At 34.2% G+C, this 21,759-nt stretch overlaps 1 protein-coding gene across 1 annotated transcript in view; it reads left to right on the top strand.

Annotated features, from left to right (window-relative positions):
* The window catches only part of zyd (sodium/potassium/calcium exchanger zydeco), an 83,800-nt gene that overhangs the window by 25,921 nt on the left and 36,120 nt on the right, over positions 1-21,759 (top strand). Inside the window, exons 3-4 of the mRNA XM_089100503.1 lie at positions 15,861-16,051; positions 20,870-21,017. Of these exons, the coding sequence (XP_088956629.1) occupies positions 15,861-16,051; positions 20,870-21,017 (339 nt within the window). The remainder of the gene's footprint in view (positions 1-15,860; positions 16,052-20,869; positions 21,018-21,759) is intronic.

Here is a 21,759-nt window from a genome sequence, read left to right as displayed (position 1 = left end):
TAAGAAACACATGAATAAGCAAGCGTGCAGCACGTAATTACACTGGTATCCTATTTTATGTGTAGGCCTAAAATAATTATAATCTGCACTAAAATAAAATAGTTCATATAATTAGACGCTTCTGTACTGATAATTTCTTGTTTTGGATAATATCCATCTTAGTTAGGACATGGGTCGATTTTTCATAGAAAATCCGAGGGGACCGCCAAAACCCAACAAATTAAGCGCCGCGTGGGCCTTGGGTTCCTCCCCAGGCTTCCCACAAAACATGGTTCAACGCCGGTTGTCGTCCTCAGTATACCACGAGCTTCCTACTTTGGGCCTTTTTTCTCTGATCACCAATATTTTGACGTCACTCGTATTATTTTTTTTTTTCATTAATATTGACTTGGTTAACTTTACTTGCACACTGCCGAATTTATTATGGTGTTAAATTTATTATATTTGAAATCTGTCTTTACATTAATTAGGGATATTTCCATCTGTCAGGTTTTTTAACCGTTCTGCCTGACTGGGTCGTTATTTTCTCGTGTGTTTCTTGGGGTTTTTTGTTTTTCGGTTTTTCTAGCGAAGATCAAACTTTTTGTATTGTTTTTTCAAAAATTCTTGCCCTTTTAATTTCGTTTGTTTCCCGTGTTCGGCTGCTGAGGATGGCCTTGATTTCCCTATTTCTTTAGCTACTATATGGTCTGATTCGCCATCAGACTCTTCGGAACTAGTTTCCGACGAATCCGGATTAGAACCTTTAGAGGTGGCACTTTTTGAGGTATCACCTGCCCTTCCTTCGTAAATTTCTACTCCTCTGGAAGTAGAAGGTTTATTCTCTAAGTCCTCGCCTTGAGTTTTCAACTCGGGAGATTTGAAAGATTCTTGAGAGCTTTGGGAGGAATCAATAGTTTTTGCAGGGTTCCTCCATTGTTTGAATGCCATTTCCTGAGGGGGATGGGGCATTTTTTGCACTAGGGTTTCCCTCCATGAATTCCATTGTGTAGGTTTGACCTTGGACACAGTTATATCATGATATTGACCTTGCTGGTCATCCTTTGGAGTTTTATTCCCGGGCAGTGTACTTTGACTCGTTTTTATGGGAAAATTTATTAGATCCATGGCTTCTCACAGATGTGGCTTAGTTAAATTTTTGGGAGGAGTTTGCTTAAACGTGATAACGGGGGTTTCTACATCTCTGTTTAATTTTTCCTGTAAGGACAGGGGCCTCTCTATCGGCTATGTAGGGGAAACCATATGGTCTTGAAATCTTTGGGGGGGACGTGGGGTCGAAATTCTGTCGGGTAAAAATTGGGCTTTTGGAGATATTGTATAATCTAAATCTCCTGCGCTCGCCGATGAATAACTTTTTGGACTTTTTGGCGTTCTTATTCTTACTGGTACTAGGGATTTTTTTTTCTGGGATAACTAGATTTTTCATAGCTAAAAATTCTTAAAAGTTTTGTTCATCACTGTCATTCTCGAAATAGTCTTGCTTGAAATTAAAGGGTTTTAGCTCTGCCAATCTTGACCAAGGGGGCTCATTTTCCGAATTTGACGAATCAGTAGAAGAGGGATGTGATACCCGTCTCTCTGGAAATTTGGATCTTTTTATTCGGCTAACATGCGCCTTGTAAGTTCTTCCACTATCGGGGTTTTCCATTTTAAAAGTATATTCGTTATCATACTTTTTGACTATTCTGTACGGTCCAGAATATTTGTTGGAAAGTTTTTTTCCATCCGTTTTTGCCTCGTTCATTAGGTAAACGAAGTCTCCTACTTTGAAATCTATATTCCCCTTAACTTTGGGTTGGTTTCTTAGCTCTTGGTTTATTTTACATTTTTCCAACTCTTGCCTAACTATTTTATTAGTTTTCCTTTTCTTATTTATGAATTCTTGTTTGTTATCTTTAGAGTCGTTATAATACTGCTGAGATTCAATAATCTCATCATACTGGATTTTAAAATCACGACCAATAAGTAAATAAAATGGATTGTCTTTTGTTGTTTCGGAATAAGCAGTGTTGATTACGTTAGTTAAATAAGGTAAGGATTTATCCCAGTAACTCCTGTTGTCTTTCGTAAGAATACTTAATACGTTCGAAAATATTTTATGCCTGTTTTCTATTTTACCATTAGCTTGCGGGTTGTACGGGGTTGTCACCATTTTCTCTATATTAAGAAAACTCATCAAGTCTTTTGTTACTTTCGAAACAAAATTGCTCCCGTTGTCGCTCAAAATTTTGTTAGGAATTCTAAATTGTAAAAATAATTTTGCTAACGCCTTACTTGTGGCATACGCACCTGGATTTTTTAATTCTTTTGCAAAAGTAAATCCGGAAAAATGATCTATAACCGAAATAATACAAGTATGACCTCTGCTAGAAACAGGTAAGCCCCCACTTGTCCCGTATAGGTCAAATGAGGTAATATCGAAGGGGTACTTTGCTACAGGGATACTTCCCATTGGAGGATTCGGGTAAGCTGGGGGGATTTTTCTTAGGTTACATGCTTCGCATGTACTTACGAATTCTTTAAGTTTTGTCATTGCAGACGGCACGTAAAAATACTGTTTTAATTTATGGAACGTTTTCATTACCCCTAAATGCCCACCTGTATCTGAATAAAATATTCAAATGCAGGCACTATTAAGTTTTCTGGTAACACAGGTATTATTGAGGTTTGGTTTCTATTTGTCTCGGTAGTCACAAATCTACACAGTATTTCTTCATCAAGATCATAGTCAAAGTTATCTATCTCTTTTCTAAGAGTTTTGAATTTATCCGGTAACGCATCGTCATTCACAAAATAATCATTTAGTGCTACAAACATTTTGTCCTTTTTTTTATTTCTTTTTATATTTTCCAAAGACAAGGGACAATAGTTAATCTGATTTTCTTTTACTGTGTCTTTGACTTTGTTTTTCTTACATTTGTGTTTGCTTTTAGCATTGATAGCATTAAGCTCATTTTCTTCAGTTTCCGACGGAATATTTTCTGGGTATCTACTCAAAAAGTCAAAAGTTGTATTTTGTTTACCTTTTAAATATTCAAATTTGAAATCTAGGTCTCGGATTTTCATAATCCATCTAAATAGGAAGCCCGTGGAGTTTTTAAATTTTCGCAGATAGTGCAAGTTCTTATGGTCTGATCGTAGTATAAATTTTCTACCAATTGAATCATTTCTAAATTTGTCCAACTGGTTGATAATAGATAATCATTCTAAACTTGTGGCAGTATAACTACTTTTGCCTTTTGATAAGGTTTTACTCGAATAGCATATAACTTTTTCTATTTGTTTTTGTTTAGGCGTTTCCTCTAGAGGATTAGGGTTTTCTACCGGGATTATTTGCGAAAGAATTGCGCCATTGCCTTTTGAACTAGCATCCGTTGTAACCACAAATCTTCCGTTTTTGAAATCAGGGAGTGATAATATTGGTTCAGAAGTGAGTGCCTTTTTGAGTCTGTCTAGGGACGTTAGAGTTTCCTGGGACCAGGTAACATTATGGGAGTTACCTTTAGTTAGTTCCGTGAGGGGTTTCGCAATTTGGCCGTAATTGCGTACGCATTTTCTAAAGTAGCCAGTAAGGCCTAAAACTCCCCATAATTATTTCACTTTTCTGGGGGGCTTCAGGTTTTCAACACATTTTATTTTATCAGGGTATGGGGATATCTCTCTCTGGGTTACTACTACTCCTAAAAATTTAATTTTAGGTTTAAATAAATTTACTTTCTCGGGCCGGCATTTTAAATTGCCTTGCCTGAACTTCTCAAACACCTTAGCTAAGGTTGCTAAGTGTTGTTCAGTGTTTTCCCCCAAGCATATAACATCGTCAACATAATGAATTATATTCTTTAATCCTTTTAACAGGTGCAATATGGGTCTACACCGTGCGCTTGAACTTTTTTTCAGTACAAATGGTACCCTTAAGTTCTCGTATGAGCCATATTTAGATGCTGAAAATACAGCTTTGTTGACATCCTTTTCTGCTGTTTTCACTTGGTGGTAGCCCTGCGTAACGTTCAAAGCGGTAAAAATTTGGTTTTAGCTTGAAATTGAGTCAAGAATTTGATCTATTCTTGCTCGAGGACATTTATCACTAACTACTTGTTTGTTGAGGAATCCATAATCTACTAAGAGTCTAAGATTTCCATTCTTTTTTGGTAATAAGATCAATGGTGCACTCTACGGACTTATACTTGGGCGTATAATTTAGTTTTTTTCTAATTCATGGATTTCATTTTTTAACCACTCTTTGTGCTTATATGGCACACGATATGGCTGTTTTGCTACGGGATTACCAGTCGTTAAAATTGAATGTTCATAAAATGGTATTATCCCGATGTCATCTTAAGATGCAGAGAATACAACCTTAAAATTCCAAAATAATTAGCATAATTTTTTCTTAATTTCCAAGTCCGTAATATGATCCATATTAAATTTGTTTAAAAATTGTGATTTAGTTAAAGGATATTTGTTATTTGAAGTTTTGATACCGTTAACTAAGTTTCTCTAAGAATTTTTCCATCTATTTAAATCATTTTCCGTTAAAACCTGGATTTGAACTAAACACGTCCCCTTTTTAATTGTAATTGTATCATTTTCGTGATTATTAGTTACCCAAATAAAACCTTCTCCTTTGTTATAAGACATAATCTGTTCCTCGCATAGCAGATTTTCGGGTATTTCAGATGGGGTTGCAAACCAAATTTCTGACTTGCTAACCACTGGCTCAATCATCTGTGATATTTGAATTTTTTGCATCGTTTTGGGAGGGATTTTTGTTTTCCTTATCGCGAATCCGTAGTATTTCTCTTTATTTTCATTTTTTATTAGATTCATGCTGGCGCTATGCTGCGCCATTGCTGCATCTTGCGGCGTCACGCTGGGTTTTACTATGTTCTTCCATAATTCCGCTATTTTCTTAATTTCGTTTGACCTGCACTGTCGCATATCTCCTATTTTTGTTTTCGCAGATTCAATACTTTTATTATTTAAGTTTACTTCATTTCTGCAATGTCTCTCAGGGTAATTGAACAAATTTTCAATTATGCCGTGTCTTTGCGAGACATGAGGTTCACAATACTGCGACATTATACCACCAGAAATTTTGTTTACTGTTACGTTGTCTTCGTAATATCTGTTATGATTTCTTAAGGTAGAAACGTCTTCCCCTACCTTAGCTGGGTAGACAAGCCTCTCATTAGCCACGTCTAATATTATTTTATTAGACCTTAGAAAATTTGCGCCTATAATAGCCTCATATGGGAAGTTATCGTATATAATAAAATTTGTCATAAAGGTTCTATTGTCTCTTTTTACGTTTAGGCAAATTGAACCTTTTGCGTCTAATTTATGGCCTGTCACACTCATTAAATTGGGATTATTAGGGTTCCTCTGTCGCCTAATATGCAGAGGTAACATATTAAATACGCAAGAGTTTATGATACTAATTGTTGCACCGGAGTCAATCAAGGCTTTAAAATAAACATTTTCTACATAGAAATCATGAAATATAGGTAACTTGTTATTAATATCACTACAAGACGGCACTAATATTGTCTTAGACCTATTAAATATTCCGGGCACCCTCTGGGTCCAATTTATATTTCTGAGGGGCCTGAAACGTTTCCCTAAGGATTTATTTCATGTGTCGGTGCCCGTAATAGATATTCAGACGTATTAGGTTCCGTAGGCATATTTAATTGATTTACGTCTGTCTGTCTTCTCCATGTATTATTATGGTAACATGGATGTCTCGTGTCAGTGCCGTTGGCTGGCGCTGATTGCAAATACTGTTGGTTTACAAAATTTTCATTTCTTGTTGGGGAATTATCGTTATTTCTATATGGTATTCTTGCATCATGTTGGCCTTGGCAAGTATTTGGGTTTTCAAATCGGTAGTTAATTTTTCTGTTGGGGGGAGGGCTATACAAATTTGGTTGGTATTTGTTGTAAGGTACTGATTGGCGCAATCCCCCTGGCTATAGCCTATTGCACGACCGGTGCTAAAATTTGTTCTTCCGAACAAATGGTTGCCGTGATTTTGCGTATTACCGACAGCAATTCTTGGTATGCGATTGGGGACATAACGGCACTCTCTCGCGATGTGGCCAACACGATTACAATTATAGCACCTTATTATTGTAGGGTTATTTCCGTAATTAGATTGTCTAATAGGCTGAAAATACTGTAATAGACTGATACTGTTTTCTGCCTAGCGGGTTCTGGCGTTTTATTTCTTTGTGCCACTGGGGAATTATCCCTTGAAAAGAAATTGGGGGATGCCTGATCGCCCTTGAAGATTAGGTTCGCGTTTGAATCACCTAGGCTATTTATTTTTGCTTTACTATGATTAGCGACCATCGTATCAACTTCTATCAATCGCTCTACCTCCTGAACTGCAAGATCCAATGTCTGAATATTTTTGGATATTACCACTCTATATAGTTTTGGGGTAGCCCTTGCAAAAAGGTATTTAGTATGACTTTTTCATACAGTTGCCCCGAACCACTTCCGTATTTTGCCTCTACAGAAATGCGTATATTATCCAGGAATTCTCTTATATTCTGTGAAAAGTCAAAGTTCACTGCTCCGTGTTTTAATTTGTTTATGGTACTGGTTTCTATAAACCTATCTTTGAATGCTTTTAACAAGTTATCAACCGTATTTATTGGCAAGTTGGCGTTATTGCCTATAGTCCGTTCGATCTGTTTTATAAAGGTTAAGGCCTGGCCTTTTAATCGTAGTAGGAGCATGTCTTTTAACGCTCCAACGTCTGTTTTTGTTAGTTGTACGAACTGGGTCAATTGGATATGAAATTCGTCAATATCTGATTGACCATTGTACACCGGGATAGATTTCGCTATTTCTATATTTTTCGCGACCAATTTCTGCACTATTAATTTTACTTCTAAATCTTCAGACATTTTTTTTGCGTTTATATCAACTTGAAATAAATTATTTTACTTAACCTATTTTGGGGGAGGTTATTATCTCCTATGAGATATTCTAAAGGGTTTCCCTGTAGTAGCTTAGCCGCAATAGGCCTAATCACTTTATTTATATGTCTGTATCTCTCCAATAATTAAATTTAAATTACAAGTTTTAATAGCCTAATTATTTCGCAGTTTTCCTCCAATTTCCGACTCGCGCCATTTGCAGCGATGGAAAATATATTATTTGTAGCGATTGAAAAATTTAGTATCTGAATCTAATGTATTCTTAATAGTCAATAATGAAACCTGGCTTTCTCAATAAATCAGATATGAATGGCATAGGTTTATTTCCCTATTATTATTTCTTATATTTGAACCGGATGCTGTAATTTCTCCAATATACATATTAATCGAATTGTATTTTAATGCTGATCTTGAATATCTTTGAATTATTTCATTTAATTTAATCCATCAAAATTTATGAGGAATTAAGAATTATTGAACTAGAAATTCTGACGTCTCAAAACTTTGTTTCCGCGGCACGATTAGATCTGACTTCGGAGAAACAAATACTTACAGGCTAATAGGGGTTAGAAACGTTTTTCCAAGCTGTAGCGATGACAACTTTTGGTATTTGTAGGGATGAAAAAATGTGGCCTCTTCTTTCTCGAGCTATCTGGAGATCCGATTCCCTGGGAGCATTTACCTTGGAGACATACGAACTAATTACCTATTATTAGACTAGATGCAGACATATAAAATGAAATAAACACAGATAAAAAAGACAATAGATTTATTGACTTACATATTTAGTTGCACAGCAAAGAGTCCCTTCAAATGACAGTAACAGTGACCGAGATAAAAGAATTTGAGACTTCTGTATGAATGTACCTGCTTTAACTTTACGAATCATCCTCAAAAGCACCCCTGCCCCCACTCTCGAACTCAGTTCTTTCATCCTGCGCTGTAAGGACTGGCTCGCAATTGGCTCACGTGGCCCAAGGATGCGAGCCCTTTGTCCAATAATACGTCTTAAATATTTTTGATGATTTAGACGTTCACACGGTTCTTATCGTTTAAACTTCCTGCGAAAGTGACTGCACTATTTCTCTTTGCTGATTAAGGAGTTTTCATTTTTGAAACTAGATTTAGCTTAATTATAAGAAGTTGAAATTATCTTTAGAAGGAAGGAACTTTATTTTGGTATTTTAAATATATCGCATTTTGTTCATGGTACATACATATATATATATATATATATATATATATATATATATATATATATATATATATATATATATATATATATATATATATATATATATATATATATATATATATATATATATATATATATATATATATATACTCAATTTAGGGGTGTGTCGGTTACTGGCTGGGGGGGGGGACTTAGTAACGTAAAAATCGTCTTTTCTTTCCATCGTAGAATTAAAGAAATATAGGTACTTGTCAATTATGTTGATCACACCCAGGGAGCTTGAACTGAGTAAAACCGGTTTCTCTGCCTGCATTCGGAGATCATTAGCTTAGTCTCAATGAGACAGACTACTATGCGGGTGTATTTTAATTAAATATTTAATATATAAAGTTGGTTAGATTAAGTTAATTATTTAATATAATGTGTTGTCCATAATTTTGTTTATATTTTTGTATTTTCTATTATTATTTTCTATTTTCTTATTTCTAGTATTCTATTTTCATCATGTTTTGGTATATTTCATTACGATTAATCTAACTTCACTTCTTGGTTGTTGTCGATGTAATTAACAAGTACCGAAATGTATGTTTGAGTGCAGGTTAGAGTATTGCAGTCACTCTAGTTTATACATATATTTCTCTTATTTTTTCGCTTTTCAAATTCCGGTCTTCATTTTGTTATTACCCCAATTAAATAAGGTTTACCGAAAAGTTTACCGAAAAATAAACAGAATAATAATAACTTCATTGACGGAAATATTTTGGAATGCGTCAATTAGCCTACAATGTTTTTTTTTCCTTTTGCTGTTGCGATGGAGGTCAAATTCTCCTTAAATTTCAAATAATTACTTTTCAGCACTTCCTCTTTGAGTGGTAACACTAGACCTATATCCGTTTAAAAAGAATTTATTGCGTGACAACTGAGAAGTTGTCCATCTGACGCATCATGTTTCAAGCATTAAAAAAAAATCTATTTTCTTTTGTCTAAGTAATACGCAAGGGGTCATGTTCATGTACTAGATTGGCTCTTGTGACTCGACTCACTCAATAGTAACCGAAATTCTAAAAAACGGAATATTGGTATCAATCCAAAGAATCGGCTTATTAGGCTGATTCCAAATATAGGATTCATCAAGTTAGTGTAACCTATCAAATTTACGATTCTGAGGAAATTTGCCTGATTTTTGAAAAAGGGGAAAATACCCCTTAAAATTCAAGGGATGAAAATCACACCATCAGATTCAGCGTATCAGAGAACCTTACTGTAGAAGTTTCAAGCTCCTCTATACAAAGTGTGGAATTTTGCAATTTTTGCCAGAAGTAAAGATCATGGATGCGTGTATAGTATTTGTTATTAAGAAGTTTGCGGGTTTTTTTTGGGGGGGGGGGTTGGATTTTTTGCTTAGACTGGGTTTTCATGGTAGGAATTTTCCGGGGGTGAAATCTAGAAGGGAAATTTTACACTGGAGGGATTTGATAATTTCTATACGAAATTGTTTTAATTTGTCTTAGTCTCTCTTTGCCAACTCAATTTTGCACGTGGAGATATTCAGGCCAAATTTGTCCGGAGAAATTTTCACCGGGTTTTGGATTTTCGGGAAAAAATTCCACGGTAGGGTGGATTTCCGGTCTGATCGGAAAAACGATTAGAATTCAAAGTCTTTTTCAAATAAAAAAAACTTTAAATTGTTTTAACTTACGCAAGAAATTTTACGGAGGGGGCGAGGTATTTTGAGTGAGGATGGAATTTTATGGTAGGGGGTGCGTTTAACGTGGGAGGAACTTCCATTGGAGGAGTTTCCCGTGAGGAACGGGAATTTTTCACGGAAGGTGAGCAATATTTACCTGTATTATTTAAAAAACGATCTGAAATTAAATAAAAAAAAAAATTCAACTGAAAGTAAGGAGGAACATTAAAGTCAAAACGAAAGGAAATTATTCTGTATATGAAGTGGTTGTCCCCCTCCTCAATACCTTGCTCTTATGGCTAAAGTTTGACTGTTTGTCCCATTTTTTTAGGAACGACTCGTGAAATACAAGAGCCGTTTAATTAGAGGGAGCTTTTTTAAAAGTGCTAAAAATTTTAGCGTGAAAAGTAAGGTGTTGAGGAGGGGAGCAACTCCTTCATATACGGAATAGTTTCTTTTCGTTTTGAGTTGTAATGTTGCTCCTTACTTTCAGTTGAAAAAACTTGTTTTTTTTAAATTTAATACACCAGGCAGACCATAAACAGGACGCGTGACCCAAGTCACACATTTTAGTGTGTTATAAACTGCTTTTTAATGTGCAGTTGGTATCATTATTATTATATTATTTATGTTTAAAATGTAAGAATAGAATTAAAAACACTGATAATAACTAATTATGTTTCTATTTTTCTATTCAAATAATACCGATAGCTGGTATCCCCCCTTCCCCCTAGATTTTGAAAAGTTCTAACTCTGGTATTTTCACTGAGAATTTTTTTTGTATTTTCATTGAAAAATGAAAAAATAAAAAAATTGCCCCCGTTAGTTTAAAAAATTCATTTTCCCCTCTCCTTCGGTATCTTTTCGGGAATTGGCACTCTTGTGAAATAAACATAATTTTTTTTTATTAGAAGCAATTTATTGCAATGTAAGATTTTAAAATGTTTACTTTCCCTTTTGAAAGTACTGAAACTGAAATTCAGTTAATACCATAGAAAGTCTTTTTTGCTAATTACCGAATGGCCTTTAACTTTTAGCATTGCAGTTTGAGGTAGTATGCCCGGCAGGTTTCTATTTTTTTAATATCAGATAATTTGTTTTTTACGGATTATTTTATTTGTAGGAAAACGACACTAGCCTACTTGGCTTTTTTACAAAAATCCGCTATTTTACAGGATGGTTGGGCGAATGTTGAAATGTCCGGCTAAAAGTGAAGTGGCTCAAGTTTTATGTTTTTTTATGTTTTTTGAATGCTTAATGGTTATAATTTTGGACAAATATACAATGCTTTCGGAAGCCTGCTTCTGTAACTTCCATCGAAAGGACAAGATATACGCATCATTAAACTCATTAGTTTCTGATCTAGCCATAGCCTACAATGAACCAGAATTATGATATTACTTCACTTTTTCTTAGAGTTCGAGCTAATCCTGCTTAAAAAGTACGACAATTTTTCTTTTCTCGATATATTTTTCAGTCTAAAAAAAAAGCAAAGCTAGTTTCAGAAACGTAATTCGATAATTTGATAAAGCTAAATCTCAGCTATGGAGGGATAATAAAATTGGTTCTAGGCGTTTACCCCCCCCCCGGAAAATACCCCCGCGGAAAAATACCTCCCCGCGGAAAATACCCCCCATGGAAAATAGGCTTTCCAAATTTGAGAATTTTATTTCAGTTTTATTTTTTTAATTTCCATAGGGGGAAGAAATTTTGGTACTTTTGTTTTATGCGCCACTCACTCAAGTTTCCGCTGTGTAAAATTTGAGAATGCACCTGTTTTTTGGTTAGTTTTTTCGTTACTTTAGAAATAAATTTGGACTATAGATTTGCACATTAGGGGGGGGGGTTAAAGTATAGCGGGCCTGCATGCAAAATGTGTTTGGTACAAATATTATGCATATTAGATAGATAGATAAATAAGTGTATTTTTAAGCCAAATATAGCCTACGGCCATGAACAAAGTAAAATAACATAAATGAATATATTGAATGGGGGGGGGGGGTGTTTAACCCTACGGAAGTGTCACCCCCACGGAAAGTAACGCCCGCAGAAAATACCCCCTTCTTGGAAAATACCCTCGCTGAAAATACCCTCCCCCCTTCCTGGGGAAAATAAGGTTTCTAAATTTGAAACTTTTATTTGAGTTTTTTTTAGTTTCGTTGAAAAGTGCTAAGGAACGGGAAAAAGAAGAATTTATACACCAGAAGTATCTTAAAAACTCAGAAAAAAAACACAAATCCATTTGTGTTGAAAAAACTTACATATGAACTTCTGCAATTTTTCCCAAATTAAAAAGAAAAAATAAAAGAAGAAAAAAAATGGGCGAACAGTCATCAAAATTAAGCTAAAACATATGCCACTAAAAAGTTTAAGAAGGTTTGGCTATCCTTTGAAAGGATAGTTGGCTTTTGGAACCAACACATTCTAAATTGTTTCAGTTTTTACGGACGAAAGCCTTGTCGAATTCTACGAGTTTGTTTTTATTATCTTCCAAGTGTAAAAATACCACGAATAACGATTTATAAATAAGTGAAACCCAAAACTAACAGAAATTACAGTAGATAGCCCAGTCAAACTCAAAACAAGCAAAAATTAAAAGGAGTATGGCTGACAACACCCATGTCTTTTTCAGACCAAAAAATAATTTGCACTTTACTTAAAAAAGATAAATAGCCGTGTATTGTCAGTTTGGTATACATATTCTGATATCCATTCCTTGTAGTCTTAATACTTCTTTATTTGTTAAAGTAAAAACGGTGAAAACATATAAAATGTATTTTGTTTTCAGTAAAATGCAAATTATGATCTGGTCTTGAGGAGGTGGGGGGGGGGGTTGTCAGCCCTATTCATGCTAATTGTTGCTATTTTGAGTTTGAATAGGTTGTTTATTGTAATTTTTGTTCGTTTTGGGTTTAATTCATTTCTTTATGATGATTTGAGGTAGTTTTACGGTGGGAAAATTATTTGAAATTAGTTCTACTCATTATTGGCTTAGAAGCTGTTTACTATTCTTTGAACAACTTTTCTTGTAGATAAAGTTTTTTATATTAATTTCCGTTCATATTTTATTGACATAGTCTTTTTTATATAAAAATATATTTTACATCTATTTATTTTTTTTTCTATTACGCTCTATAGTTTTTACTTTGAAGATTATTTGAATTTATTTCTACTCATTTTTGGTTTAATGAGGATCTTTAGTTTTCTTTAAAAAACTTGTTTCCCATTAACAAATACTATCTGTAAGTAATTAAATAAAAAATAAAAAAGTTTTTCAACTGAAAGTGAAAAGCAACATCGAACCTTAAAACGAACTGAAATTATTACATATATGAAAGGGGTTGCCTTCTCCTCAAGACCTCGCTCTTTACGTTAAAGTTCTCTCTCCATGAAAAAATCAGATACTTGTGTGTTATACGCCACTGACTCAAGATTACGATGTGTAAAACTCAAGAACAAGCTGGCTTGTTCATTACTTAAGAAACATATTTGGGCTATATATTTGCACATTAGGGGGAGGGGGTAAAGTAGGTACAATTATTCTGCATACTACGAAGCAAGAATTGTTTACTGACTTAAAACTATCCGAATACTTTACCCCCCCCCCCCCTATATGTGCAAATATATAGCCCAAATTATATATTTCCCATATACTCTGTCACTTGTCTTTGTCTTGTCTCGCGCTAAGCTGAAAAAAAACTAACGGAGAAACCGGTTTTGCTCTCAAGTTTTACACAGCTTAAACTTGAGTGAGTTGCCCATAATACACAAGTACCAAAACTCCTTCCCCCTACGTAAACTAAAAAAAAAAAAAAAAAATCTCAAATTTGGAAACCCTTCTATTCCACGGGGGGGGGGGGTAAAGTATTTGGACAATTTGAATTCAGAAATCAATTCTTTCTAGGTATATGGCCACCAAAAACTTACAGAAGAATAGCGAGGTATCTGGAAATTTTGTTAATGAAAAAAAAAAAAAAAAAAAAAAAAAAAAAAAAAAAAAATTGAAGTGTTTTTTCCAAGTGTTAAATGTTTTTTCTCAATGACCTTTTTTTCAAGTATTAAATACTATTATTATGTTGATGTAGTTTTTCATTTAAGTGTTTTATGATAATCGCTTGTCAAAGTTTATGTTATTTGTGCCTTTCATTTATGTTATTTTAATGTGTTCATGGTCATATATTTGGCTTTAAAATACACTTATTTATCTGTCTTTCTAATATGCAGAATAATTGTAGCAAACATATTTTGCATGCATACCCGCTTTACTTTAGCGCCCCCCCCCCCCCTAATGTGCGAATCTATTGCCCAAATTTATTTCTAAAATAACGAAGAAACTAACTAAAAAACCGGTGTGTTCTCGAATTTTACAAACTCAAATAAAATTCTCAAATTTGGAAAGCCTTATTTTCCACGGGGGGTATTTTCCGGGGGGGGGGGGATAAACGCCAGCCACCGAAGAAAATTGTCTTCTTACGTTGGAACCAGAGGCGGTTTTAGGGGATGGGGACCGAGGGACCACTTGCACAGGGTGCAGGAATTTTAGGGGCGCAAAATCTCAAATAAATAATCTAACAGTTATAATCATTTTGTAATTTTCAAATTTAATTTGCTTTAAAATAAAATTGAGAGCGCAATTGGCAGTAATTATGAGCTAAGGTAAAAAAAAAGTCAAATTTAAATAAATGGAAACTTTTGTTAATAAATGAATTTTTTTTTAAACTTCGTCAAAAAATTTTGGGAGGCAGGGGGGGCTAATCATGATTTTGCCTCGGCCACAAGAGAGGCCAGAACCCCCACGGGTGGGAACACTGAAACCTTAGGACGGCAGAAAATAATAAACCTTGCACAGGGAACATAGACCGTGTCACACACTGTAAATATGTTGTTGAATTGCTCTGCATTTCTCGCTTTGTTTGCACTTTCAAGTCCTGATGTGAGCTGTGATTCCCTCTTTACTAGATTTCAGTTATTTCTACAACCATGACCCGTGCGAAAACTTATTCCTTTGACTAACGGTGGCAGAAAGAATGAGTGGAAATAGCTGTAGATGACAGGCATTTACCCATTATCAAGTTTGCCTTGAAAAGTAGTAAGTTCTTTTTACTGAAAAGTAAAGTTCCTTTTACCACAGAATCGTAGGAAAGTAATATCTCTTGTTCTCTTTAATAAAAAACTTTGATGCTTGAACAAAACATTCAGATCCACAAAAAACGATTTCCAAAAATCTAAGGACAGCTTGAAAAGAAATATTCACGTCATTGAGAAATTTCACGCTGAGTCTAAACTTTATCACTCAATTTCTTGTCTTGAGTTAATAAAACTCAGTCAAATTCATAGCATCAAAGTACAATAGAAAATTGTTGTTGTGTTATAGAAATCTGAAAAAGATAACAGTTATGCACAAAACATTATGGTATTTGACCATGTGAACACTAACAAAATTAACAGTGACAGTATATGGAAATAAATCTCCACAATAAGATTTTAAATGTGATTTCAGTAAGGTTAATGAAGTTTATTTTAACGCTTATCAACGATTTTTACAATTAGGATGTAAACATAAAAATTTTGATAGTGGAAGAATTGTAAGTTATAATGATTTTAAAGCAGTATATTCTTTATTTTATTTTGATGTTTCAAAGAATGAATCGAGTTTCTATCAAGGTGCATCAACTGCTGATACAGAAAGTAAACTTTTATTAGATCAAGTACCTGCTAATCAATACACCATCGGTCTCTATTGGAACCATAGCCTGCTCTATTGCCCTGCTACGTGTCCCATAACTATTTTTTTTTTTTTTGAATTATTTATTAATGTTTATGTCAAAATTTCTAAACTGCAAATAAATGACTAAGCAGCCTTCGCTAGTTGACCGTAACGCCTAACAGCAAGTATCAGATAATTTCAAGCCGTGAGGTTTACAGCATGTAACCAAATAACCCTACTAACATGAAATAGACACAGATCCCTCAAAGAAAACTTAAAAAGTTCAAATTTTAAGCTGAAAAATACACCGTTTTTCTTTTTTAGAGTTTGGTCTACCGTCCGATGTTGCTGGGGCAACTTTAATGGCAATGGGAACCTCTGCGCCTGAGTTGTTTACCAACGTTATTGGCACTTTTGCAACACAGAGTCATGACATTGGACTTGGAACAATCATTGGCACTGCTGTCTTCAATGTGCTGGCTGTTAGTGCCTGTTGTGGACTGGCTGTTGGTTTTGTAAGTCTTATATGTCCTATATGTCTTATATGACCTATATGTCGTTCTATGTTGATGATACTGTACCTGAAGTTCCTAAGTACTTGCAGGCAATTTACCCCACCAGTCTTTGTTTTTTTCCTGCAGTTTTAGTGATTTGGCCGCAATACTTCAAAACATGTTAATTGATGGACATACGTATATGGATTTTTTTTAGCTGTTATTAACAATCACTTGTTTGTTCAAGATCGTTATTCCTAATTATCTATGATGACGCGCATACTCAGTTGGAGGAGCGGGCTCAGCCCTTTGAAATCTTAATTCTTTTGTACCTATTTTCATAATTTATTAGTTTTGAAATAAGTAACCCATGATATTAGATGTGCCATTCCCTCCAGTAAGTTCCGGCCTACGTGTCTGACCAAGATGCGATTTTTGAACTAATATCTATAGCTCCGGTTTCCAGCAATTTTTGGCAGTGTGAAAAGTAATACCAAAGTGATCTTTTTTAAGCTTCTTGAATTGTTATAATCCCTTGTTAAAATATATATATATATATATATATATATATATATATATATATATATATATATATATATATATATATATATATATATATATATATATATATATATATATATATATATATATATATATATATATATATATATATATATATATATATATATATATATATGTATATGTATATGTATATATATATATATATATATATATATATATATATATATATATATATATATATATATATATATATTATTGCACCACTTAAACAATATTTTTTTCGTTTTCGGCTGCCCTGAATTGTGTAATAAAGTTTAGCAAGTCCTTATATTTATCAACATTCTCACGTCCACCGAAGTCTCCGTTAAAAAAAACTGTAACATCTTGGCTGGTAACTTAAATGGCTTGTAGCCAAATTTCACGATTTAGCATCAGTTGCGGCGTCACATAATGAACACTTGTAATGCAAGAGTTCCAAATTCAAATTTACTGGTTATTGGTTGAATTTGGATATTTCCAATGAGTTCTCACTTTCAAACATCGTGTACATCAGATGGGGTGCATCATAGGTGGTGCAAGGAGGTGTAGCCTGACTTCACCCTTTGACGGCAATTCGGCTTTTTAATGGTAAACCCCCATCCTCAGAATGTGTGCTGTTAAGCTCGAAGTAAAAAAAGACACTTATTGCAAACTAGGCTACTATTTTATAGAAAGAGTACAATTCTAAAGTAAGTGTTTTTTTCTGTTCAAGACACCTTGTTATTATATTGAACTGAAATAAATATGTCACTTCGATGGTTTAGTGAGGATGCAGTTAATTTAATTATAACCCATACGCATAATTATTCAAAATTTTCGATATCCACCACCACCAGACCACAGGGACGGATAGGAACTTTATCCCCCCCGCCATAAAGTACCAAAATAGTAGTAAATTAAGCAATATTTGGGAAGTGAATGAACCACTTGTTTGAATCAAGGGAACGGTTGAAAAAAATTATCTTGTAAAAGATAATTCACATCCATTATTTATGAGCAAGAGGTTGTGAAATTTAGCGCTAAAGGCTAAATATACAGAGGCGGTTCTAGGAGACGGACAGAGGGGGTACTTGCACCGGGTGAAGAAATTTTAGGGGTACGCAATTTTAAACAAATAACCAAACGGTTATAATCACTCTGTAATTTTTGAAATTTATTTTTATTAAAATAAAGTAGAGGGCGCAGTTAATAAATGAAAAGAATAATAGTTTACTAATTAATTAATAAAATAAAAATAAATTAAAATTCAAAAATAATTAAATAATAATAATAAAAATAATTCAAAATGATTTTGTTAAAATTTTGCCTGAAAATTTTGTGAGAGACAAGGGGGGCGCTAATCAAGTTTATGCCTCAGGCGTAAGATAGCCCAGACCCGCCACTTTAAGTGTCCCATATATTTTCAAGGTATAAGGAAGCTTTGAATCGATTAGGGGGGGGGGAAACGTGCACAGCTGTGTCGGCCTCAGGTGGCTTGATGCTGCATTGAGTTTTTAGTAGTAGTTGTAAAAGCCTATTTAGCCAAAAATTAGGCTGTGAGGCAGCCAAGTTTTATAACAGTGGCAAGCATTTTCATTTTCCTTTTATTTGGTTTTATCAATATCGGCTTAACCTAAAATAAAAAAAAAGGTTTGGATATCTCTGTCTGAGTAGTCAGGCGGTAGTTTTCCACTTTTATTTTCGAACAATTTGTAAAACTTCGTCGATTATGTTTTTGGAGGGGTCACATTGTAAAAGTCCAGAGAGTAGATCTACAGAAGCCAGGTGCGATTCCGTGAACAAAAAGCAGGACTTCGACGATCAGCTTTTTTCCGCAGTTGTCTGTATTTCAAAGGGAACCTCGGAAACAGCTAAGAGCTTGAAAAATAGTGAAATGTCATTAAATTCGAAAATAATTAGAGTCGTGTTCCTCTCTGATTTAAAGCTGTTTTGATTTAAGACGTTTTCCCTCGTCAACCCATACTTTTCCAAGTTTTGCAAATAGTTTTGCAAGTTTTGCAAGATTTGCAAATATTTGCGCAGTGAGGTGAAAAATTCGGACGAGTTCTGGGCTTTTCTTTTTCTGTCTTTTTTACTGTTATCCTCAAACAGTTCTTCACAAACTAAAAAGGGGAAAATTCCAAGTTGAGCTCATTCATATTCATATAACTGCAAAAAGACATAAGGATTGATTCAACTGAAGGCCTAAAAGACAACAGCTTTATGAAAAACAAAGAATGGCCACGTAGCAACATTTTACGGGGATTCAGCGTTTTTTGTAGATTTCTCGTAACTTTTTGTTGGGAGACATATTGGGAATTCGGTAGATCCAGTGGCTTAGCAAGGTCTTGTGACATCCGGGGTGGATTTTCAACTAGTCACCCCCGCCCCAACAAACATTTAAATATTATTCAGCCATATTTGTTTATGGGGGAAACATGCAATTAAAAAGGCTATTGGAAGTGTTTAAATTAAGGAGTGAAAGGAAAAGGAAATTGCGTGCTGTACAACATTGAATTGTAAACATTTTAAATGTAGATAAATTATGTAAATTTAATAACTTACATAAATATGGTATTTTCAGACAAAATCTGCCAACAAATTTGAAAACTGTCAAGTAGCATTGCTACTTTGCAACCCCACTTTTTACACGGCTGCTCCTAATCAATCATGAGTCCTTTTAGACCAATTTTGTCATCCCTCCAGAACTGGTACCCGAGGCGGTCCGCCTACTGGACCCCCCCCCCCTTTCTGCGCTATTGGGTAGATCTTCCGAAAAATCGATAGAAGTGGATTGCAAACACTACTCGAGGAAACGAGACTAGATTATGCTATAAGGGATGGGGAGGTTCGAATAAACACAAAAATAGGGCATAGACCCATCTTTTCCAAATTTTGGGGTTGGAAGGGGTTGGATGTAGGACCTTTCTGACCAGTTATATGGAGAGAGTGACCCTTCACGGTGGGTAGGTATGCTGCTTCTTTCTATAATTGATAGCATTAAATCAGTTCAATCAGAGAAGTCGAATGTCATAGAGGAGAAATGAAACGTAAAACATGAATTCAAATTAATAATATAAAAAAGACTCGTCAGCGAGACTCATTTTACAATGTAAAATATAAATATATTTTAAATAAATAAGATATATATAAATTTGCTGTTTCTCCTGCTGAATGGAAACAATGTGATTGACATGTGTTTTGTTTTACTTGACTGCAATTTTAGGGGGGAATTTGAAACTTCGTAATGAAAACTTTTTTTTTACTTTTTTTTTTGAATAGCTGTTGTGACAAAAGGAGCATTTGAGCACTAAAATGTAAAAAGAAAAACGATTATTATTGTACTCAAATAAATACAGTTAATTGAATTAAAACAAATTTCTAAAATAATTAAGTATTTTAGAACATTTTTAACATTTAAACTATTCGGTACTTGTCGGTTATTGGAAACACATTCAAGAATTACGCTTAGGTTGCATCTCAGGAAACCAGTTTCACAACTACAAAACCAAGTGATGAATGATACAATATATTGGACTTAGACAGAACGCATTTAACCTGTATATTTTGGGCTATATATTTGCATATCAGGAGTGGGGGCGGGGTTAGGTTAAGTTAGGTTTGATTGGGTTAGGTTTCTGTAATTTTGTTTCTAAAGTATTATTTTATCTTCCTAACTTCACTTTTTGGGTGTATTTCCAATAATTGACAAGTAATTAGAAAATTTGTCTAGCGGTACTTGTCTATTATAGCAACCACGCTCAAGCTCTTGATCTGAGTAAAACCGGTTTCTCCATCTGCATTCGAAGATAATTAGCTTAGTCTCAGTGAGATAAACAACTATGCAGGTGTATTTTGATTAAGTATTTAATATATAGAGTTGGTTAGGTATTTAGTATATTGCGTCCTGGGCGGCCTGTTTTCCATAATTCTCTGTTGTAATTTCTGAATTTTTGTTACTAGAGTATTATATTTTCGTCATATTTTGATATATTTCATTATGATTAATCTAACTTCACTTCTTGAGGGAAGTTCTTATACGTCGCTATAAGAGACAAGTAGGCTACCAATAAAAAATAAAAAATTGGACAATTTTCCTGAAATTCAAGTCCTCAAAAATTCAGGAAAATTTAGGGTTTAGGGAGGGGGTTCTGAGTCCCGAGACGTACCCAACGCCCTTAGCACGTCCCTGGATGTGACTTAGTTTGTTGTGGCTTAGTTATGGCTAGTTGTGGCTTAGTTTGGACATTAGTCAGTCTCTATTTGTTTCAATCCATTTGTTCAACTTTTATATTGCAGGCTGTTCCTTTGGAATGGTGGCCACTAACCCGGGATTGCATAATTTATGGATTTGTTGTGGCAGCCCTAATTGGTATTATTTACGACGGTAGAATTGAGTGGTGGGAAGCTCTTATTCTTGTTCTTCTTTACATAGTTTATATAGCAGGTAAGCTTACTGAAGCATTACAATGTAAAAGTTGTCAATTTATGGGTCTCCAAAAAATAGCCCACTGGCTGGATCTGGCTCCTCAGGCACTTTAATATAGGTGTCGAAAGGAATTTTGAATATATTGTTTTTTTAGGTCCCTGAGAAATTAAAATGTCCATATAAATTATTAATAGGATAAATTAACTTCTTGACCGATACACTGTTTTTCTGTTGTGTGGCACATACTTGATTTCTGGCTCATAAAGGCAACAAGTATTTTTTGAAACACTTAGTGTTGCTCGTTGTAAAAATGGCGTTCATCCTAAAAAATATGGCCAGCCTAATATATTTAAGCATTAGTTTTTTTTTAAGATTAGGATAGTAAAATTTTTCTATTTATAGAAATTCACCGAAAAATGTATTATAAACAAGAATGCCTATAAAAGTTTTTTTGAAAATGTAATGTTTGCACCGAAATTTCTGTGTGTACACTTGAGATAAGATATGATTTTATTTCTAAAAATGGCCATCACAAGCCCGCGTCTATCGAATTCACACCTTTAGATTCAAAATGCTCATACATTTTGTATGCTCAATCTAAGTCAAAAAAATTTGTCAGAAAGGTTGTAAAAAATGCCAAACATAGCCTAATTAAAGATAGCAAAATTAAAAGAGAATAAACTAAATAAATAACTCAAGAACAGTTCAGTCTTGTGACTAAAACCTTCAAAACACAATTTAGTAAAAAAATAAAAAAAAA

The sequence above is a fragment of the Artemia sp. Qi Xiang Cuo genome, chromosome 14, assembly GCF_049724085.1.
Source record: "Artemia sp. Qi Xiang Cuo chromosome 14, ASM4972408v1, whole genome shotgun sequence".
In the NCBI taxonomy this organism is placed as follows: Eukaryota; Metazoa; Arthropoda; class Branchiopoda; order Anostraca; family Artemiidae; genus Artemia; species Artemia sp. Qi Xiang Cuo.
Note: the sequence above shows the minus strand (reverse complement) of the source record. Positions and strands in the feature narration are given on the sequence as shown.